Source organism: Erythrolamprus reginae, chromosome 6 (assembly GCF_031021105.1).
Source record: "Erythrolamprus reginae isolate rEryReg1 chromosome 6, rEryReg1.hap1, whole genome shotgun sequence".
Taxonomy (NCBI): domain Eukaryota; kingdom Metazoa; phylum Chordata; class Lepidosauria; order Squamata; family Dipsadidae; genus Erythrolamprus; species Erythrolamprus reginae.
Window position 1 is genome coordinate 51,784,998 of NC_091955.1, and position 18,681 is coordinate 51,803,678.

Genomic DNA, 18,681 nt, shown 5'->3' on the forward strand with positions numbered 1-18,681 from the left:
ATCAGAATATCAAAAAAGTTCAATGCATGCTATTTTTTGTTCTTAGTTGTTTTACAATTTGGTATTATTAACAAGTTTTTCAATTATAACATACACATAATCCTATTTTATCATGTTTAGTTTTATAATTGGAATCATGAAACCAAGGGCCCAAATGAATAACAAGATAAATTAGAGAATAATGGTCACAACAGAGAAATGAAATTTCTAAATAAAAAGATTCCTGATGGTACATTAAAATAAATATGGACTTTACCATAAATTACCTGGGGGGGAAGTGGATAGGTAACTAGGGTAGGTACAAGCACTTGTACCTACCTTATAGTACAAGCATTTTGTTTTCCTTTTTTTGTAATTATGTTTGTGCTTTTTATACAGGCAATAGAATGTAAGTTAGCTGAATTTGAAATTAAAGGAAATATCTATCTCAGAACTGAGGAAAATTGTACCTCTTTTTAATTTACTAAAAACAAACCAAATCTTCAAAAGTTCATAGCTTGCTAATTCATTGTTGGATCAGAGGCTTCAGACTATGTATTGGTAATATATATTTGTTGTGGCTGGTCCGCATCCAGCTCAGCTGGGCACGGATTTTGATGCTCAAGAGTTGGATGTGTATTGGTGTCCCAGGCCAGTGTTCCTACCACCTGAGTCTGAGAATGAGAGTGAAGGGGAGTTAGAGACTGAGGAATCTCTAGAGGCTGTAGCACACTAGTTATGGTATTGAGTGAGTCAGAAGAGGACAAAGGGGAGCCCATGTTAGACACAAGAGTAAGGAGGACAATGGCAAGACGTGAGTGTTTGAGAAAGAAAAGGTCTTTGCATTATAGCTCTATGGAACACTTGGCCATGCCTGGTCCCTATATAAGCAACAGGCTTGGGGGAAGAGGGCGTGGTGAACAAGGTTTGTAATCATGGCTGGATGTGCCAGCTCCGGGGTTCAAGGAATATTTTGCTTGCACAGTTCTAACTCATGTAAACTCATCGTCAAGTAATGCCATTGTCTGTAAAAACCACTGAGAATTGTAAGTTTGTATTGAATGACAGAAACACTTCAAAGGAATTTTCTAATTGAATATGGCTTCCGGCCTGGGACTTACTCCTTATCTCAGAGACAGTTTAGCTGGGAACACTGCCAGTATGGATGAAAACTTAACCTGTTTTGTACTGGACGTTTTAAGTTTTATTTTGGATTCTCTGAGTGTGTGTGTATGCTTTTTATTCTGGCTGGTGACTGGCCCAGACAGAACAATATTATTGCTCTGTATTTAATTGGCTTCTGTAATATAATAGCATTTGATGAAAATTCAACATAGCATTTGTGTTTCAGTTATCATATCTTTAAACTTTTTTGTATATAGTACATCTGTAGTACACTATTATTTAAAATTTGGATGTAATGTTTTCCTCTGAATTCTTTCATTTCAGTACCTGATTTTCCACCCCAAAATATAACTTACAGGAACATGTCTTCTTCAGCAATAGAGTTATCATACTTTCCTCCATATGTCCCCAATGGCATTATAAAGACATACACTATATATCTCAGAGAGATTAATGGAAGTGAAGTAAGAGTCATCAACACAACACATCAGTCACTAATTATTACAGGTAATAATTATTTTGCCTTATTATTTTACATGGCAGTAATCTAGCTGTATTATGAGTTTGTATCAAATGCTGTATATCTATTTTTCATTATCAAATTAACAAATACAATAATATACCCTGCATTAAACATATAGAGGTGAATAATTCAAAATAATTATATATAGTTATATTTTTTCTGTAGAATTAAATAGAATTAAGAAATTAAGCAAATATGCCAAATTTTATGTGCCAAATTTAATTACTGTATTAAATAGAAGACTCTCAAACCAAATTGTGACATGAAATCTGAATTTCATGTCAATTTCTGATCATTTAAGAGAATTAGTCATAGCTGTTGCTTAAAAAAATAACATTGAGTAAGTGACACAGTAGTAAGTGGCTAAGGTGCTGTCCTTGTCAATCAGAAGATCAGCAGTTCAATGGTTCGAATCCCTAGCACCACGTAACGGAGTAAGCTCCTGTTACTTGTCCCAGCTTCTGCCAACCTAAAAGTTCAAAAATAATGTAAAAATGCAAGTTGAAAAATAGGGACCACTTGGGTGGGAAGGTAATACTGCTCCATGCAACTTTGGTGTTGAGTCATGCCAGCCATATGGCTACAGTGAGGTCTTTTGACAGACTGGCTCTTTGGCTTAAAAACAGAGATGAGCATCTTCCCTTGAGCCAGAAAACGAGTAGCGTACATGTGGGTGGGGGGGAAATCTTTACTTTACCTGTTAATAAAAATGAGAGTTGTTTATTTCATATATTAATATATTTGATATATAAAACATATACTGTATGTCAAATGCTTTAACTGTCCTTTGCTTTGTAGGAGTTTTATTTTGTTTATTAGTATACCTTAAAAATGATCTCTCTGAAAAGTGAAAGGATAAAAGTCAGGACAATATTATAAATATATGTTTCCATTTTTTGTAGTCAATTTATTCTGTAAAACACTTAATTTAATTTAATTTAAAATTTAAGATATTATAGAACTTTCATATATTTCTATGTATATATTTATATAAATATAAAATTAAATTGGGGGATAAAGATATAAACATTTGTACCCAATCTAAATATTAATATTATTAATATTTTAAATATTAAATTATTCTAAATTATTACTAATACCTAAATAGCATTTAGATAAACTTAGCATTTGTATAAATAATGTGATTTCCATGTCTGTAAATTAAAGTCTTTAAGTTTTTATAATTCAAGTCTTTTCTTTACATAGATTAATATGAAATTATCAAAATAGCATGAATAGCACCAAACAAAAGGCATCCAAGTGTCACTATATGCACATAACATGTATGTTTTTTTTATTTAGCCTTAAAGAAATATACAAAATATGTGGCTGAAGTATCTTCAAGCACTGTAAAAGGTGAAGGACCTCGGAGTGCCTCATTGGATATAATAACTGATGAAGATGGTAAGGTCTACCTTGCTGACTATTGTGTTCTTTTCATATCGGTTGGTTAAACTGGAGTGATGGAAGGAGCTATAAACTCCCAGCAATAAGCTTAAAGAAACTCAAAATTGTGTTAGTATTAGGAGTCAAAAACTTTTTTAACATGGGAGCTTCACTTAATGTTTCTTTGGAGCAGGGCAGTAGTGGGTTCTAAAACCCCTTGCTACTGGTTCGTGCTTGCGCTTGTGCATTACGCTTTTGCGCAAGCGTAGAAGTATCCCTGGTGGGTGAGCAGAGCCTCCCACCTCTGCCTACCAGTTTTTAGAATCAGGCTGAACTGGGAGCAACCCACTGCTGGAGCAGGGTGAGACTAATATAAGTTTTTCTGCTTCAAAATAATGGAAAATTGAAATACAACCACTGAACAGTCATCATTTTATTACAAGGAGACGTTTCATAAGATATAAGCCCTTCTAAATAACAAGACTTGTATTAAAAATGTAAGAGACAATACAATGCAAGCAAAAAAAAAAAAAGGGTTAGAATGTAATTTCTTGGAAGTACATACTGTTCTGACTGTTAGTCAAAATATTTTACAAATTCCTTCATAGCTGAGCACTTGTTTTCATTTCACGCATAACTAAAGTGATGATCTGCTTTAGGAATATGATGATAATTTATGTGATTTAAATAAAATTGTTTGGAATGATAAAAAGGCCTATATTTATCAAGAAAATATTAAAACATATGCAAATGGCTATATTTATTACTATTTATAACAATATACATAATGAATATTCTATGCATAATGAATAATATAAATCTTGATAACAGTTTTTTACTTATTCTATTAAATAAAATACTAATAAAATTAAAATATTCCATAGTTTATAACTCTAGTCAATTGAAACTAATGGGAAGGAGTGTTAAAATTTGGAATTGAAGCCCCATCAGGTATTTAAGAGAAGTGCACACTGATTTGTTATTAATACTTGTACTGCAGAGGTCTTCAAACTTGGCCAGTTTAAGACTTGTGGACTTCAACTCCCAGAATTCTCCAGCCAGCTATGCTGGCTGGAGAATTCTGGGAGTTGAAGTCCACAAGTCTTCAAGTGGCCAAGTTTGGGGACCCCTGTTGTACTGTATATTTCATATAATGAATATGTATTGTATCACAACAGGACACATAAAATGATGAATACAAGATTGCAAAATTAAATAAACATTTCTGAAAATGTCTTAGATTCTCCTTATTTTTTTAATGGAGCTCATTGCTTTTGGACCAATCCAGGTTCTCAGGTTAGACTTGATTGTGGGAATTTATAGTCTTAGGCTTTCTGTGGGCCTCAGCCTTTATGGATTTCTCTTTCAGGAAATCAAAGAAGGTAAAAAAGGTATAGCAGAAATATTGAATAACAGAATAAGAGATTTGGAAAGAACCTTGGAGGTCTTCTAGTCCAACTCCCTGCTGAAGCAGAAAACCCTCTACCATTTTGGACAAATAGTTACTAATCTCTTTAAAAAACCTCCAGTGAGATTGCTGAAAGCAAGCCATTCCACTGATTAATTGTTCTCGATATCAGGAAATTTATCCTTAGTTCACAGTTGGTTATCTCTTTGTGTAGTTTCCTTCCACTGCTTTTTGTTCTATCTTGAGCAAAATGAGCCATGGAGAGTGCACTACTGTAGGCTACTTCTGCTGCCTGCCAACTGCCTGCAATTTGGCAGTTTAATCGCTCAAGCCTTCCATCCTTCCGAGGCGGGTAAAATTAAGGTGTGAGGTACCCCTCTGGAGTACCCCATTGAGAAAAAAATATACAGTGGTCCCTCGATTTTTGCAGGTTTGAACTTCGCAAAACGGCTATACCACGGTTTTTCAAAAATATTAATTAAAAAATATTTTGCTGTTTTTTCCCCTTTACCACGGTTTTTCCCGTCCGATGATGTCATACATCATCGCCAAACTTTAGTCCGCCTTTAATAAATATTTTTTTAAATAAACTTTAATAAATAAACATGGTGAGTAATAATCTAAATGGTTGCTAAGGGAATGAGAAATTGCAGTTTAGGGGTTTAAAGTGTTAAGGGAAGGCTTGGGATACTGTTCATAGCCAAAAATAGTGTACTTTCGCGGGCGGTCTTGGAACGCATCCCCCGCAAAAATCGAGGGAACACTGTACTTCATTTGGCTGACTTTAATCAATATAAGAAAACGGGGAATTTTTTATTTAGACATAGTATGTAGGTTTGAATTCACTTTTTTCTGTATTATTCTTTCATTCAAAGAATCCATTAAATTACAATTACTTAAATTATAATTAATTTTACAATTAGATTATTTAAAAAGCATAAAATAACTAATTCTAATTTAAATAAAATATTATATTTTATTATAAGAAAATGTAATTGTGTATTCAATAATAGACAAGTCAATGTATTCAGATAATAAAACAAACTTTTTGCTAATTGTATTATTTTAATATCCCTCAATTTAGACCTTTCAAAAGGAGTTTTATGCTATATGTTATGTATATATATTATATGTTCTCTTTCCAAACTATCATATTAATGAGAGTTTTATAATGGAATTTCTTTGTGTAGATGTTTGCAGATTGTAATTATTTTTCAGAAACCCATAGGATTGGGTCAGGATCAACTGCTAAATTTTATTTCACTTAATGGATACTCTACACAGTCTATTATATAAGGTTAATGTGCTTGGAAGTTAATCTGGGTTTTAATGAATATAGACTATTTTTCTCTTACGGAATATTGATTATGTATTGCTGAGTTTTTTACTGCATAATAATGCTAATTTAAACTATAAACTGTCTTGCTGTGCTTGATTTTGATTGCTTGATGGGATACTAGTCCTCCCTTAGGCCTGGAAGACAATTGGGTGACTGTGTGCCAGTTGTTCTCTTTCAGTCCCAGAATGAAAAATTGAGAAATATCTACTAACTTGCCCTTGATCAGCATGGTACTTTACAGTCTATTACAGTGATGACTTTCTGGCACACCCATAATGCAATACATGTGCAACCCCCCACATGCACCTAGTCCCAACATGCATGCACGTGGAACCCCCATATCCGCCCCATTCCTCATCATGTGCACACAACCTCTGCCTGTGTGCTCCACTCTTCTGTGCATGCACATGCGACCCCATGCATACATGCACATTTTTCTAAGCATGCTCACACATCTCCCACATGTGCTCCCACACATATGTGGCAGAGACCCAAAAACCAGCTAGATGGTGGGAGCTGAACAGGGTAATGGATCCCATGCCCACAGAGAGGGCTCTGGGTGCCATCTGTGGATCATAGATCTATAATGTTTAATGGAGAAGCCTTCATTCCGTGATGCATTTTTTAAGCTGCGTATACTGGAATATATAAATGAAAATGATGCTTTTTTATCATCTTCCATTATAATGCTTATTAGTTCTCATCTTTCTCAGTGCCCTTTATTTCATTTATATTGATTTGTATAGATTAAATTCTAGGATTAAATTTTATTATTAGGAAACGAATTACAATAAGCTTGGACTGGAGGTAAATTACTATGATATTTCTGATGCTCTATTTTCTCATAAAATATTATTTCATCTCAGAATCAAAGAAACAGATGGTTTGCACTACCATGTAAAATTATTATTTCTTAAGTGCCGTTTAAAACAAACAGCTTGAAATATAATAACTGTAACTAGTGATACTGTAAACATTCAAATTTGCTGTAACAATAATTAATCAACAATATATTGTATATTTACTTTGCAGCTCCTAGTTCCCCTCCAAGATTGCTCACAGTAAAACAGTTATCTGATGCCATTGTGGTATTGTCATGGCAACCACCACTTGAGCCAAATGGAATTATCCTTTATTATACAGTTTATATTTGGTAAGATTTTTCTAAATATTGAATAAATGTTTTCCCTTAGCCTTGTAATTCATGTTTTATTCCACATACATGCATATTAGTGAATAATTAGAAACAATTTATTCTTAATTGAACTTAAAAATAGACAACTAACGTTTTTAGAAATTAATGTTTGCTAGATTCTTCAAACATTTTGAAATAATCATTTCAAAACCAAGATGCTGCTTCACCAAATAGAACTTTTAGTGGTTCTCTAGCAAACTCCCACGTACTGTTATTGATTGTCATTGAATGGAGTGGACCCCATCTTACGCTAGTAGCAAATGGCCAATTCACTTCCATTTAATAGTGGGAAAGTAACTGAACAAATTATAGCATTTGGGATCTGCAATTAGTTCACGTCCATATTATGTTTCTTCATTCATATACCATGATATATATACTAAACAGCTATGCATTGTTGAGCTGCTGAATTAGTAATGTAATATAAGAATATTTACCGGTCCTTTATGTAGCTTTCTAAGAAGAATTCCAATCGTAGAATTCAAATTAAATGTTATGCTGATTTTATGTATGATCACCAGTCCTTCTATCTTTCCAAGTCCTACTATGCTGTCTCATTGTGGTGGTGGTGGGGGATGTCCTCGGAATAGTTGTTGCTGCAAAAAAGCTCTTTCCCAATTTTTTTTACCCAGTATAATCAGGGTTCTAACTTACCTCGCTGCTGGTTTGGTTCCTCCCATGCCATGTAGCTGCTTGTGGGCGGACATGTGTTATGTGCACACACATGCAAAGTAGCAAAAAATACAAAAATATTCCCCCAAAAAACCCAAAACAAGTTGGCAATGCATGGACAGTGCCAGAAACCTGGCTTCTGTGCATGCACAGAAGAAGGGGGAAAAAAACCTAGAAAAATTTTAAAAAATCCCCCCTCAAATTTTTTTTTTAAAAAAAAGATGGCTGCTTCTACAGACTGGCACTGACTGATCCAGTTTCCATGACATCATCATGGGTTGCTAGCAGTCCAAACCGGAAGGAACTCATTTCTGGGTATGATACAAATATCTCTAAATGCCTTTAGTGCTGAAAAGACAATCAATTGTTACTGCAGGTGATATGAAAAACTAACAAAAAACACAATGGTGTTAAATTGGCGCAAAACTGTACTTTAGCATACATAGCAACATATAGAACTATTTAATTCTTGTTTTGTTAATCAACTGTTTAATTCTCTTTTATATGTTTGTTTAGGGATATTACATCAAGAAATATAAATACATCTGAACTATCACTAGAATTAACACATTTAGAATATAACAAGAAATACAGTGTTTATGTAACAGCAAGTACCAGATTTGGTGATGGAAATATAAAAAGTGACACAACAAGTTTCAGAACCTCTGAAGGAGGTATACTTAATAGAATAAGTAATATGATATACTATTGAGAATGTTCTTAGTAGTGGTTTAAAAGCAGGTTAAGTATTTATTATATATGTGTATATGTGTATATACTATATGTATGTGTATATAAATTATATTTTATATTATGCATAAAATAGGATGGGTTACCTTTTGGTAATCAGAGATTAAGCTTTATGTGTTTCTGGAAATCAAACTTTATGTGTCCTTTGTCCTTGGACTATTATGAGCATTAGTAACAAATGAGGAACCCTCTGTTTTGGCCCTTCTTTATTTCTGCTCTAAGGCTTTCCCTCCTGGTTGTTTTTTTAATAGAAAGAATAGAATGTTACTGTCTTTGGTTTGTTCTCCAGAATAAGGATATGAAGCTCACATCCTGCAAGATACGTTCCTTATGTTTATGTTTATGTTTATTTAGATTTGTATGCCGCAGACTCGGGGCGGCTCACAACAAAGTGAAAAAACAGTTTACAACAAATCTAAATTTCTACTAAAAACATTTAAAAACCCCATTTTCTAAACACACATACATACACACATACCATTCATAAATTGTATATGCCCGGGGGAGATGTCTCAGTTCCCCCATGCCTGACGATACAGGTGGGTCTTATCCTTTTTGAACGTTAAGCTGCTATCTTAAATATTTTTAAAAGTCCTGATTCTACTCACGTACTATACATAAATTCTGCTACATTTAGATCTCCAGTGATATACTAGATAATTCTGGTGTACTTTGTAAATATTTTCCTATATTTAATGAGGAGTTGGCAATTTCTTTTCTTAATAATATCTACTTTACACTAAACAGTACCGGTTTTGTGCTTCCTAATTCAAAATAATAGGAAACTACATGTTACTACTTATTAGTTATATGATCAGAGGAAGCTCTAGAGCAGGTGTGTCAAACTCAAAGATCCAGCCTGTGAGGGGTTAAAACAGACCCATGGGACTGGCCCGTAGTGACTCTGGCAGCCAAAACAGGGTACAGAGCTGGCCCACGTGTGGCCCCCATGCCCCTTTTTGGCTGGCAGTTTGTGGCAGGTTTTGTCCATCCCATTTCCCCTTCTCGGCCCACAGAGAAGTGTAATGCTAATCCAGCCCTTTAAGAAATCCAGTTTTATACCCTTGCCCTTTCATAAAAGGCAGATACTCTACATACTGAATGAACAATATTTTTATATTCTTTAAATCTTCCAACTGACTGTGTGTGTGTGTGTGTGCCATTTGCTGCTCTTATTTCATTCATATTTCGGGTTTATTTTGAAAAGTTGCTATTTATGAAGCTTAAAATGAATGGACTGGCATACAACATTATTGATGGTAGTCAGGCTCCTTTTGAAACTACAGAAAAGTTAAGCATTGCTGTCCCAAAAGTAGTATAACGAAATACCAAAATTCCAACTTTACTCACAACAACACTTTACTCACAACAACTTCCTTCCTACTTCCACATTTTCCTTTTCTGGAGAGCTCCTAAGACTCATTTCGGTTTCATTCATTTGTGTGTGCCTACTGTCCCTGTCCTAATGTACTTGTTGCTAATGTTTATGTTTATACCAATACCTACTACCTTGTATATGCTTGACAAATAAATAAATAAATAAATAAAATAAAATGAAGCTTTGAGACAATGCATTTCATTCTGGTATTTGGCTACTTCAATTCAAAGACAGTCTGAATGTCTTGCAAGCAGCTCGCGTCAATTTGATCTTGTGCTTTGTAATGCAAACAAAGAACTATGTAATTATTAATTGCATATGAATATATTTCTTTGTAAATGAACGATAAATTATTGAATGGTTTCTTTTCATTAATTTTTACCAGAATTAACTGTCAACATGAATTGTATATTCCTATCTCAATAATGCTGGTCTGTTCATTAATGATATATTATTGTGCTCCTTTTTATAACACAAAACAGAATAGAAAGCAAAGAGTATTGTGAAATGTATCATTATAATAGCAGTCTTTTGTATTTCCAAAGGCTAAGTTACATTAAGGATCAGCATAAAGAAAGGATTTTAGCCTTTCTTTAAATCCCTTCTTGAAACATTTGTAGAGCAGAAACAAAATAGTCTTTTTTTGGTAAATGTTTACATGTTAAATGTTTACATTTTTCAGCTCCAGGTGATCCACCTAAAAATTTGTGGTATAAAAATCTCACTTCATCATCAGTAAGAGTATTCTGGAATCCTCCTCAAAAGCCTAATGGTGTCATTCAGTTTTATTCAATTTATTACAAAAATGATTCTGACACTTATGTACAGGTATATCCACCTTTTAATTTTCTATGAAAGTGTTTGACAATGTTAAAATCTCTTTATATATTTACATTAGTATTAAGTGAAAAAAATAATTTTATGTGCTCAAACCAGAGGTGGATTCTAATTTACCTGACTGCCAGTTCGTTTCCTACTGCACCACATGGTTGTGCCTTGTGGGCGCATGCACGCCAAGCAAAATATTCCCAAAAAATTTTAAAAGCCAAAAACAAGATTGTAATGCATGCACAATGTCGGAAACTTGGCTCCTGCATATACTCAGAAGAAGAAAACAATCCAAAACAAAAGAAATTTTTAAAAAGATGGCAGCACCTATGGACTTGCACCAACCAAATCGATTCCATGACACCATCATTACGTCACCAGCAGGTTGCTTATCAGTTCAGGTGAACTGGTCCAAACTGGGAGGAACCCACCTCTGGCTCAACCACAGAAAGTTAGAATGATAGATGTTCTGAAGATAATTCATAAGATGTGACTAGAACTCTTGTGGTTATTTCTTATTGTGACCTGTTTTTTCTCACCTTTGCACAAGCATGAAAAAAAGGGGTTTTGTTGCATGTTGTTATTTGCCAAACTAATAAGGCTTTCCTAAACCCTATTAGTTTGTTTATTACTTGTACTTTTATTATATTTAATTGCAGAGGTGGATTCCTCCCAGTTTGCACCGGTTCTATAGATCCAATAGTAAACTGATGGTGACATCATGGAGCCAGTTCTGTCAGTGCTGGTCCATGGACGTTGCCATCTTTTTTTTGGATTAAAATTTTTTTTGTTTTGTTTTTAGCACTGTGCATGTGCTGCCATCTTGTTTTGGGCTTTTTTTTTTGCTATTTTTTGCTGGTTTTTCAAAACAAAGTGAAATAACTGAAGTGATATAAAATGAATATAATTATTTCTTCTTCACCAACATTCATGTGACTGGTTGCCTAATAATAATACTATTGCACCTAGAAGTTAATTTTGTCTTTGTGCTATTATGATTTCCTTTTTGTTTAGATATCCTAAATGTTTGCAATACATAATGCTCATTTAGGTATAAAAAAGAGGACTAAATTAGAGAGAATATTAATTTAATTCAATAAATTTTCTTAACCTTTTCTGTTTAGAATTTTACCACTTCCACAATTGACAGCAGTGCTGATAATTCTACTTTATCGATAGTATTGAACAATTTAGCCAAATGGAGACACTACACACTTTGGTTAACTGCAAACACAGCTCTTGGGAATGGAAACCAAATTAGTGAAATATTGCAATTATATACAGACCAAGACTGTATGTAAAAAAGTTTATATTTTTTGTAGAAATCATATATGTAATTCTTTACAGACTCATTTGTAAGGCTTTTATTTAAGGTTCATTATGATCTAAGCCATCTGATTATCAGTATAATTTTTTATGTTTTGCCATTAGGCATTTAATGTAAGAAATTAGATATACCATAATTTGTATAAATTGTGTTTTTTAAAAACTATGGCTTGAGATTCCAAACATGTTATTAAATCCAGGTGAGTGATTTTGGGCCAGTCACTGTCTCTCTGCCCAGCTTACCTCACAGGATTGTTATTCTGGAGAAAATAGGAGGAGAAAGAACTATTATCATGTTTACTATCTTCAATGACATACAAAGTAGTGAAAGCAAGATAAAAACCCTAAAAATTAAAACAAATAAAAATAAATTATGTGAAAGCCTCATAAACAACATGAACTTACTTTTATGCATAATGCTTCTCATCAACTGCATATATTGAAATCAGGGATAGAGATGTTGTACATACAAATAACATTTTTTAATTTTTTTCTTCAGTACCCGATGGACCTGTTAACCAGTTGGTCTATCAGAACATTTCTTCCACGGTAATCAACGTAAGCTGGATCCCACCAATGCAGCCCAATGGACTCATCTTATATAATATTTCCATAGCAATGAAGGATATTCAAACAAATCATGAGATTTTGTCCCTTCTTCTATATGATACAAAAATAATTTTTGATAAGTTGGAAAAATATACAAGCTATCTTCTAAACATTACTCCAGCAACAGAAAAAGGATTATCAGAAATGCATACTTTAAGTTTATACATCAGAACTGAAGAAGATGGTATATTTTCTATATTACTTTGTTGCTAAATACAAGCTTATAAGACATAAATTTGTATATGATTTATATAACTTAGACCAGAGATGGCGAACCTTTTTTTCCTCAGGTACTGAAAGCACGTGCACGCACACTATCATGTATACATGAGTGCCCACACCCATAATTCATTGGCTGGGGAGTTCAAAAATGACCTCCCCTGCCACCCTGCCACTCTGGAGGCTGGAAACAGCCCATTTCCCAACTTCTGGTGGGCCCGGTAGGCCCATTTTTCGCCCTCCCCAGACTCCAAAGGCTTTCTTGGAACCTGAGGCGGGTGAAAACACCCTCACCCACCCATCGGAAGCCCTCCAGAAGCTGAAAATTCCCTCCCAGAGCCAGAAATCAGCTGGTCTGCATATACATGCACGCTGGTGTTGAGCTAGGGCAATGGCTTGTGTGCCGGCAGATAAGGCTCTGTGTGCCACCCGTGGCACATGTGCCATAGGTTCACCATCACTGACTTAGACTGTATTTGTGTAGCTTATGGCATGTTCATTTCTTTTTCTAATACAGTATTTCCATGTGTATCGATATTTTTTTTAATTGGATTGAATTTATAGACAAACTTCCTTTTACTCTTCTTCACAATAACTGTACTTGATCAGAGATGGGTTCCAGTTCGGATGGCTTCTATAGAACTGATAGTGGGAATTTTGTCCCACTCACCGAGCCGTCAGTGATGGCTGGCTGGCCACAACGCCAAACTGGTTGCCACAGGTGCTGCCATCTTATATTTCGCTTCTACGCATGTGCAGAAGCTGTTTTTCTCTCTATCTTATATCTTTATTGCCTCAAGGTTAGATTACTGCAACATACTTATATAAAATAAGCATAAGAAAATAAAGCATTTACTGAGTTTAATGTGATGTTATTGGCAAACATTATTTGTAAAATAATTGTCCAAAAATATTAAAGTGTGTGTGTCTGGTTGTGTATAAATAGATAATTTGCTATAAATGTTACGCAACAGACACACCTGTACTGAGGCTTCCTGTATATTTCAGATTGATGTTTGTTTCTCTCCTTTTATGTCTCTTCCCTGATTAACTGGCAGTTCCAGACTCTGCGCCTATTTTGAAAACTTACAGAAACCTTTCATCTACCTCAGTGATGTTATCTTGGGATCCTCCATATCGACCAAATGGCATTATAAGAGGCTATGACTTAAAGTTACAAGGGCCAGAAAAAAATATTTCTTTCACTACCTCCAATAATTCAATTATTTTAGAAGACCTTTTGCCATTTACCCTATACAGCTTTTTTGCATCAGCTCAAACTGTAAAAGGGCCTGGTCCATATTCTGTTCTTATGTTCTCTACAGATGAATCAGGTGAGTGATTTGCAAGATACAAATTAATCCAATCCAATAAAGCCAGTGTTTACAAATCTTCAAGATAATACCTTGGTCATCTTTTAGTATCTTATTTGATATTAATTGAACTAGAGTTATATGGAATAATTAGAATCAAACTCATTTTCATTGTTATTTACAATTGTTCTCCTTGGCTCTGTAATTTTTAGTTTGTGAATAGCATAGGATGGAACCTTTGACCATGTTATGATTTCCTTATAACTGCTCATTTATTCATACAAAGCCACAGAACTTTTGAAAAACACAATTACAATGTATGTGAATTTGTAAGCTGTCATTCGCATCAGTTTCTCCGTATGAGCTGTTACTCATCTAGGGCAGAGGTCTTCAAACTCGACAATTTTAAGACGCACGGACCTCAACTCCCAGAATTCTAAGAGTTAAGGTCCACAAGTATTAGAGTTGACAAGTTTGAGAACCCCTGACCTAGGGACTTACATTGCTACCAAAGCATGTAAAGCTCATATGGCTTTATACAGACTAGCAAAGTAGATGTTAGATCTCTGAAAAATATGGCTTCATATATAATTTAAAATAAAAAATAAAATATTTATAAGAAGAACAATATGTCAATAATGTCAATAACAAAGTACTGGGGTTTTGCTGTGTTTAATCTGAATAATGTTTTTTTCACAGTCCCATTGGCACCTCCAGATAATCTGACAGTTATCAATTACACATACAACTCAGTATGGCTGAAATGGGATCCAAGTCCTAGGCCAAATGGTGTCATTAGAAGATATGTTTTTAATATTTCTGAAAACAATAGTCAAGCTATTTTTTACCAGGTACAATTAACACAATTAATATTACGTGTAAACCTTGAATTTATAAATATATATTTTTTAAAACCCTCAGTTCTGTGGAGGGTAATAATCAGAAGATAATTTGTTTGTCCAGGAAAAAAAATCAAAGAACATTTCTCTCATCCAGGATGAAGCAATTCTGAAAAAAAGTATATCAATTGAATCCCACTAAGATTTTTGAGAGATGAACTTAAACTACTTTTGGTGAAGAATATTTTTCCTACCATAAAATATGAATAATGGAAATATTATAAATAAAAAAATATACAAAAATATATACTTATGGATAAGCTAAGATTTTTAGGTGTCAAAATGCATCCCAAAAATTGTGATTGGCTTATTCATGGATGGGCTTATATTACTGCATATATACAGTAATATTTTTTAAAATACTCACGTAACTCATATATATTTATGAATTAACCTATCAATGGAATTTTTTAAAACCAAGATACCTTTAAAAACAGGGCACTCACAGATAAGCCAATTTTGAAAATTAAAACACAAAATTTCAAAGGTCAGCTTATCCATGGATAGTACATTTTTCGTGGCATTTTGATTACATATTTTTGTGGGTTGACTTATCTATGAGTTTATACATGTTTCCACCACAAGTACCTATGCCACCCAAACCTCAGGCCATGTCCTCCTAACTCAAAGAGCATTCTATTCCTGAATAGCACTCACTTTTGAATCTACAACTATTTCTTTTTTTATAAGTCTTTGAGCCATTACTTAAGAAAAACCTGTCACTTTATTATCCAATTATTTAATCAATGTAATCAAGTGATTTGGATAATCTATTGCCTTATTGCCTTATTTTTGGAAGTAAATCTGATATAATTCCTCACTCTGCAAATTGCAAACTGTTATTTTTATCCCTTTTTTCTGGTTGCTATTTGTAATATTATAATCCAAAACTGAAAGTGTCACAATTGCAAGGGAAAGTGTGAAAAACAAGCTGTCTCTTTCATCCCCCCTCCCTATTTTGTCTTCCTATCCCCTTAATACTTTTGTCTAAAATGTTCTTTGTACTGCAGTTACAATCACCATCACAGTCTGGCTCACATTACCTTTATCTTTAGTTTTGTAAAATCTATCAATTATCTGTACTTTTTAACAACAAACAAAAAACATTTCCACAAAAGTCCAGTTAGATCATCTATTGTCATTCCAATTTATTCAAAAGCACTTTCACCCAAAAATATTTTTTAAAACTATCCCCTTTATCTATGTAAACTATCTAATATTCTCTTTTTGTCTTTTTTCCCAAAGTTCTAAATCTTTAAAACCCATTTTCCCTTTAAAATCTAAAAAGAACGTTGATTCATCAGGTGGAATTGATCCTGATGAATCAATCAATTAATCCTGCTATGCAAAAATGGTTCTTTAGCTGTAAATTAATTCTATCCAGAAGTGTTTAAGAAAGTGAAGCTTTTCACTTGAATCATCAACTATTTTACTCATGAGTAAACTGCCAAAACCTCTGTTCTGGACAATTACTCACAAACAGCAGCTGTTCAGTATGCAAGTGTGTGATCTTGGGATCTTTCCTTTATCCATAAAGACAAGGCTAACCAGAATTTGCTCTGCGGCCACTGATCTCCAACACAATGCCTTTCCTACTCTTTTAAGGACATCTAATCTGCTATAGATACTCACCTGGAAGCTTCAGTAGACCTATATGCATGTATTTTTCCCTTCTAAATTTGTATGAACATGTTCTATGTGCTGAATGTAACATTGGAAATTGAGTTCAAAATCAGAATATTATATATTTCATAATCAATTTATTTCCCATTAATTGATTATTGTATAATTCTGAAGAATTTATTACAGCAATAAGATGTTATTATAATTAACTATTTTCTTAATCTAAGAACATTTCAGGCTCACACAATGAAGCTAATATAGTTGGACTAGAACCATTCTCCATGTATTCCATCAGTGTTTCTGCATTTACAAAAGTTGGAAATGGCAATCAATTTAGTAATCTTGTACAATTCACAACAATGGAATCAGGTTAGATTGTTTAAGATCAAGTATTTTGATATGTACTGATTTTGCAGAAGAAACATTTTAGCTCAGTGATGGGGAAATTATGGCATGGCTGCCAGAGGTGGCATGCGGAGCCGTATCCAAGGGCATTCGAGGCATTGCTCTATGTCAACTCCAGCGCACATGTGCATGCTGGCCAGCTGATTTTTGGCCTTCTTTTCTGCCATTTTTGCTCTTCCCAGGCTTCAAGAAAGCCTCCTGAAGCCTGGGGATGGCAAAAAATGGCCCAATGAGCCAAACCAGAAATTCACTTGTGTGCGTAACCCCAGGCTCCTTTTCACTGACAGATGTCTTCAAGAACTTCTTTGGCTTTGGACAGTTGCTGACAGGCCTCACACGCTTCAGGCTTTCCTGTTACTACTTTCCTGCAGTTAGTAACAGAGCTCCAAATATATTTGAAGCTATGTTACAGGCTGGAGAGGGCTTTAGGAAAAACTTCTGCAGCTGATAACAGAGCTCTGGATTGATTTGGAGCTCTGTTATCAGCTGCAGAAGTCTTCAGGAAAGTTTTGCTGGCTGCAGAAGAAATGGGCTAAGGTGTGCAAGGCCTGGTTGTAACTATCTGAAGGTAAGTAGTAGGACAGCTCCACTTCCGTTTTATTTCCAAACTTTCGATTGGCCTGTTGGGGCATTTTTAGCCATTCCCAGGCTTTAGAAGGCTTTCCTGAACACTAGGGAGAGCGAAAAACAGCCCAATGGGCCTCTGGACTTCTGTTAGGCCTGTACGCATGTAGAAGTATGTGTGGGAGAGTTGTGTGCATGCGTGAGGAGCACAGGGATTGTGTGCATGTGCGGGGGGAGAGCATTGCATTATAGGTGTGAGCACATGTGCGTACCCTTTTGGCATCCAAACCAAAATAAAGTTCACCATCACTGTTTTAGCTATTTCAAATGTAATCCAAATAAACCTATGAATTTCTCATCTAACTTAAAAACCAAAAGTTTATTCTAATTCCAGGATCTGGTTAATTAATATAAACCCAGTTGAACAATTATTAAGATTATTAATATTACATCAATGCTGATTTTCTTCTCCCAGTTCCATCCATCTTTCTATTGCCAATATGCTAGTTTACATAGTTCCAGAAGCATGATATATGTATCTCCTATATAGAGAAAATTATAAAAAAAATTAATAAAGTACAGGTAGATCAAGTACAGGTATATCATTCTATTGTATTTTTTACCACTGTGGGAAAAGCAACAATTTCCTTTGGTAGATCTATTATGATATAATAAGAAATGCTGTTTTGCATTTGAATTGTTTGTTATCATATTGAAGTTGCAATCGCCTTCAATTCAGTTGTATCTGAATATAATCTACACTTTTCTTTGAAGCACCAGATATTGTCCAGAATACCCAGTGTATTGCAACCAGTTGGCAGTCAATCCTGCTCCAATGGGATCCTCCTTTGAAAACAAATGGAATCATTACAAATTACATCATAATTTTTAGAGATAATTCAACCATCTCATTATTTCATAATGAAACTGTGTGTATTTTGAGAAACTTGCTATCCAATACAACTTACCAGTTTAAAATAAAAGCTGCAACAGCCGCTGGAGAAGGGAAAGAACAGTTATGCAATACCAGCACATTTCCAGAAACAGGTACCAATTCCCTGCATGTCAAGCTATAATTAATAATTTCATAAAATTCTTTCATAAGGTCTTTTCAACTAAGTTTTCAGAGCTGAATGGAAT

The 18,681-nt window shown here is 34.3% G+C and overlaps 1 protein-coding gene across 1 annotated transcript in view; it reads left to right on the forward strand.

Moving 5' to 3' along the window:
• PTPRQ (protein tyrosine phosphatase receptor type Q) overlaps positions 1–18,681 on the forward strand; it is a 115,817-nt gene that overhangs the window by 52,345 nt on the left and 44,791 nt on the right. The window contains exons 31-41 of the mRNA XM_070754648.1: positions 1,429–1,611; positions 2,930–3,031; positions 6,793–6,913; positions 8,144–8,301; positions 10,438–10,583; positions 11,708–11,876; positions 12,409–12,702; positions 13,796–14,071; positions 14,750–14,901; positions 16,800–16,941; positions 18,316–18,588. Of these exons, the coding sequence (XP_070610749.1) occupies positions 1,429–1,611; positions 2,930–3,031; positions 6,793–6,913; positions 8,144–8,301; positions 10,438–10,583; positions 11,708–11,876; positions 12,409–12,702; positions 13,796–14,071; positions 14,750–14,901; positions 16,800–16,941; positions 18,316–18,588 (2,016 nt within the window). The remainder of the gene's footprint in view (positions 1–1,428; positions 1,612–2,929; positions 3,032–6,792; positions 6,914–8,143; positions 8,302–10,437; positions 10,584–11,707; positions 11,877–12,408; positions 12,703–13,795; positions 14,072–14,749; positions 14,902–16,799; positions 16,942–18,315; positions 18,589–18,681) is intronic.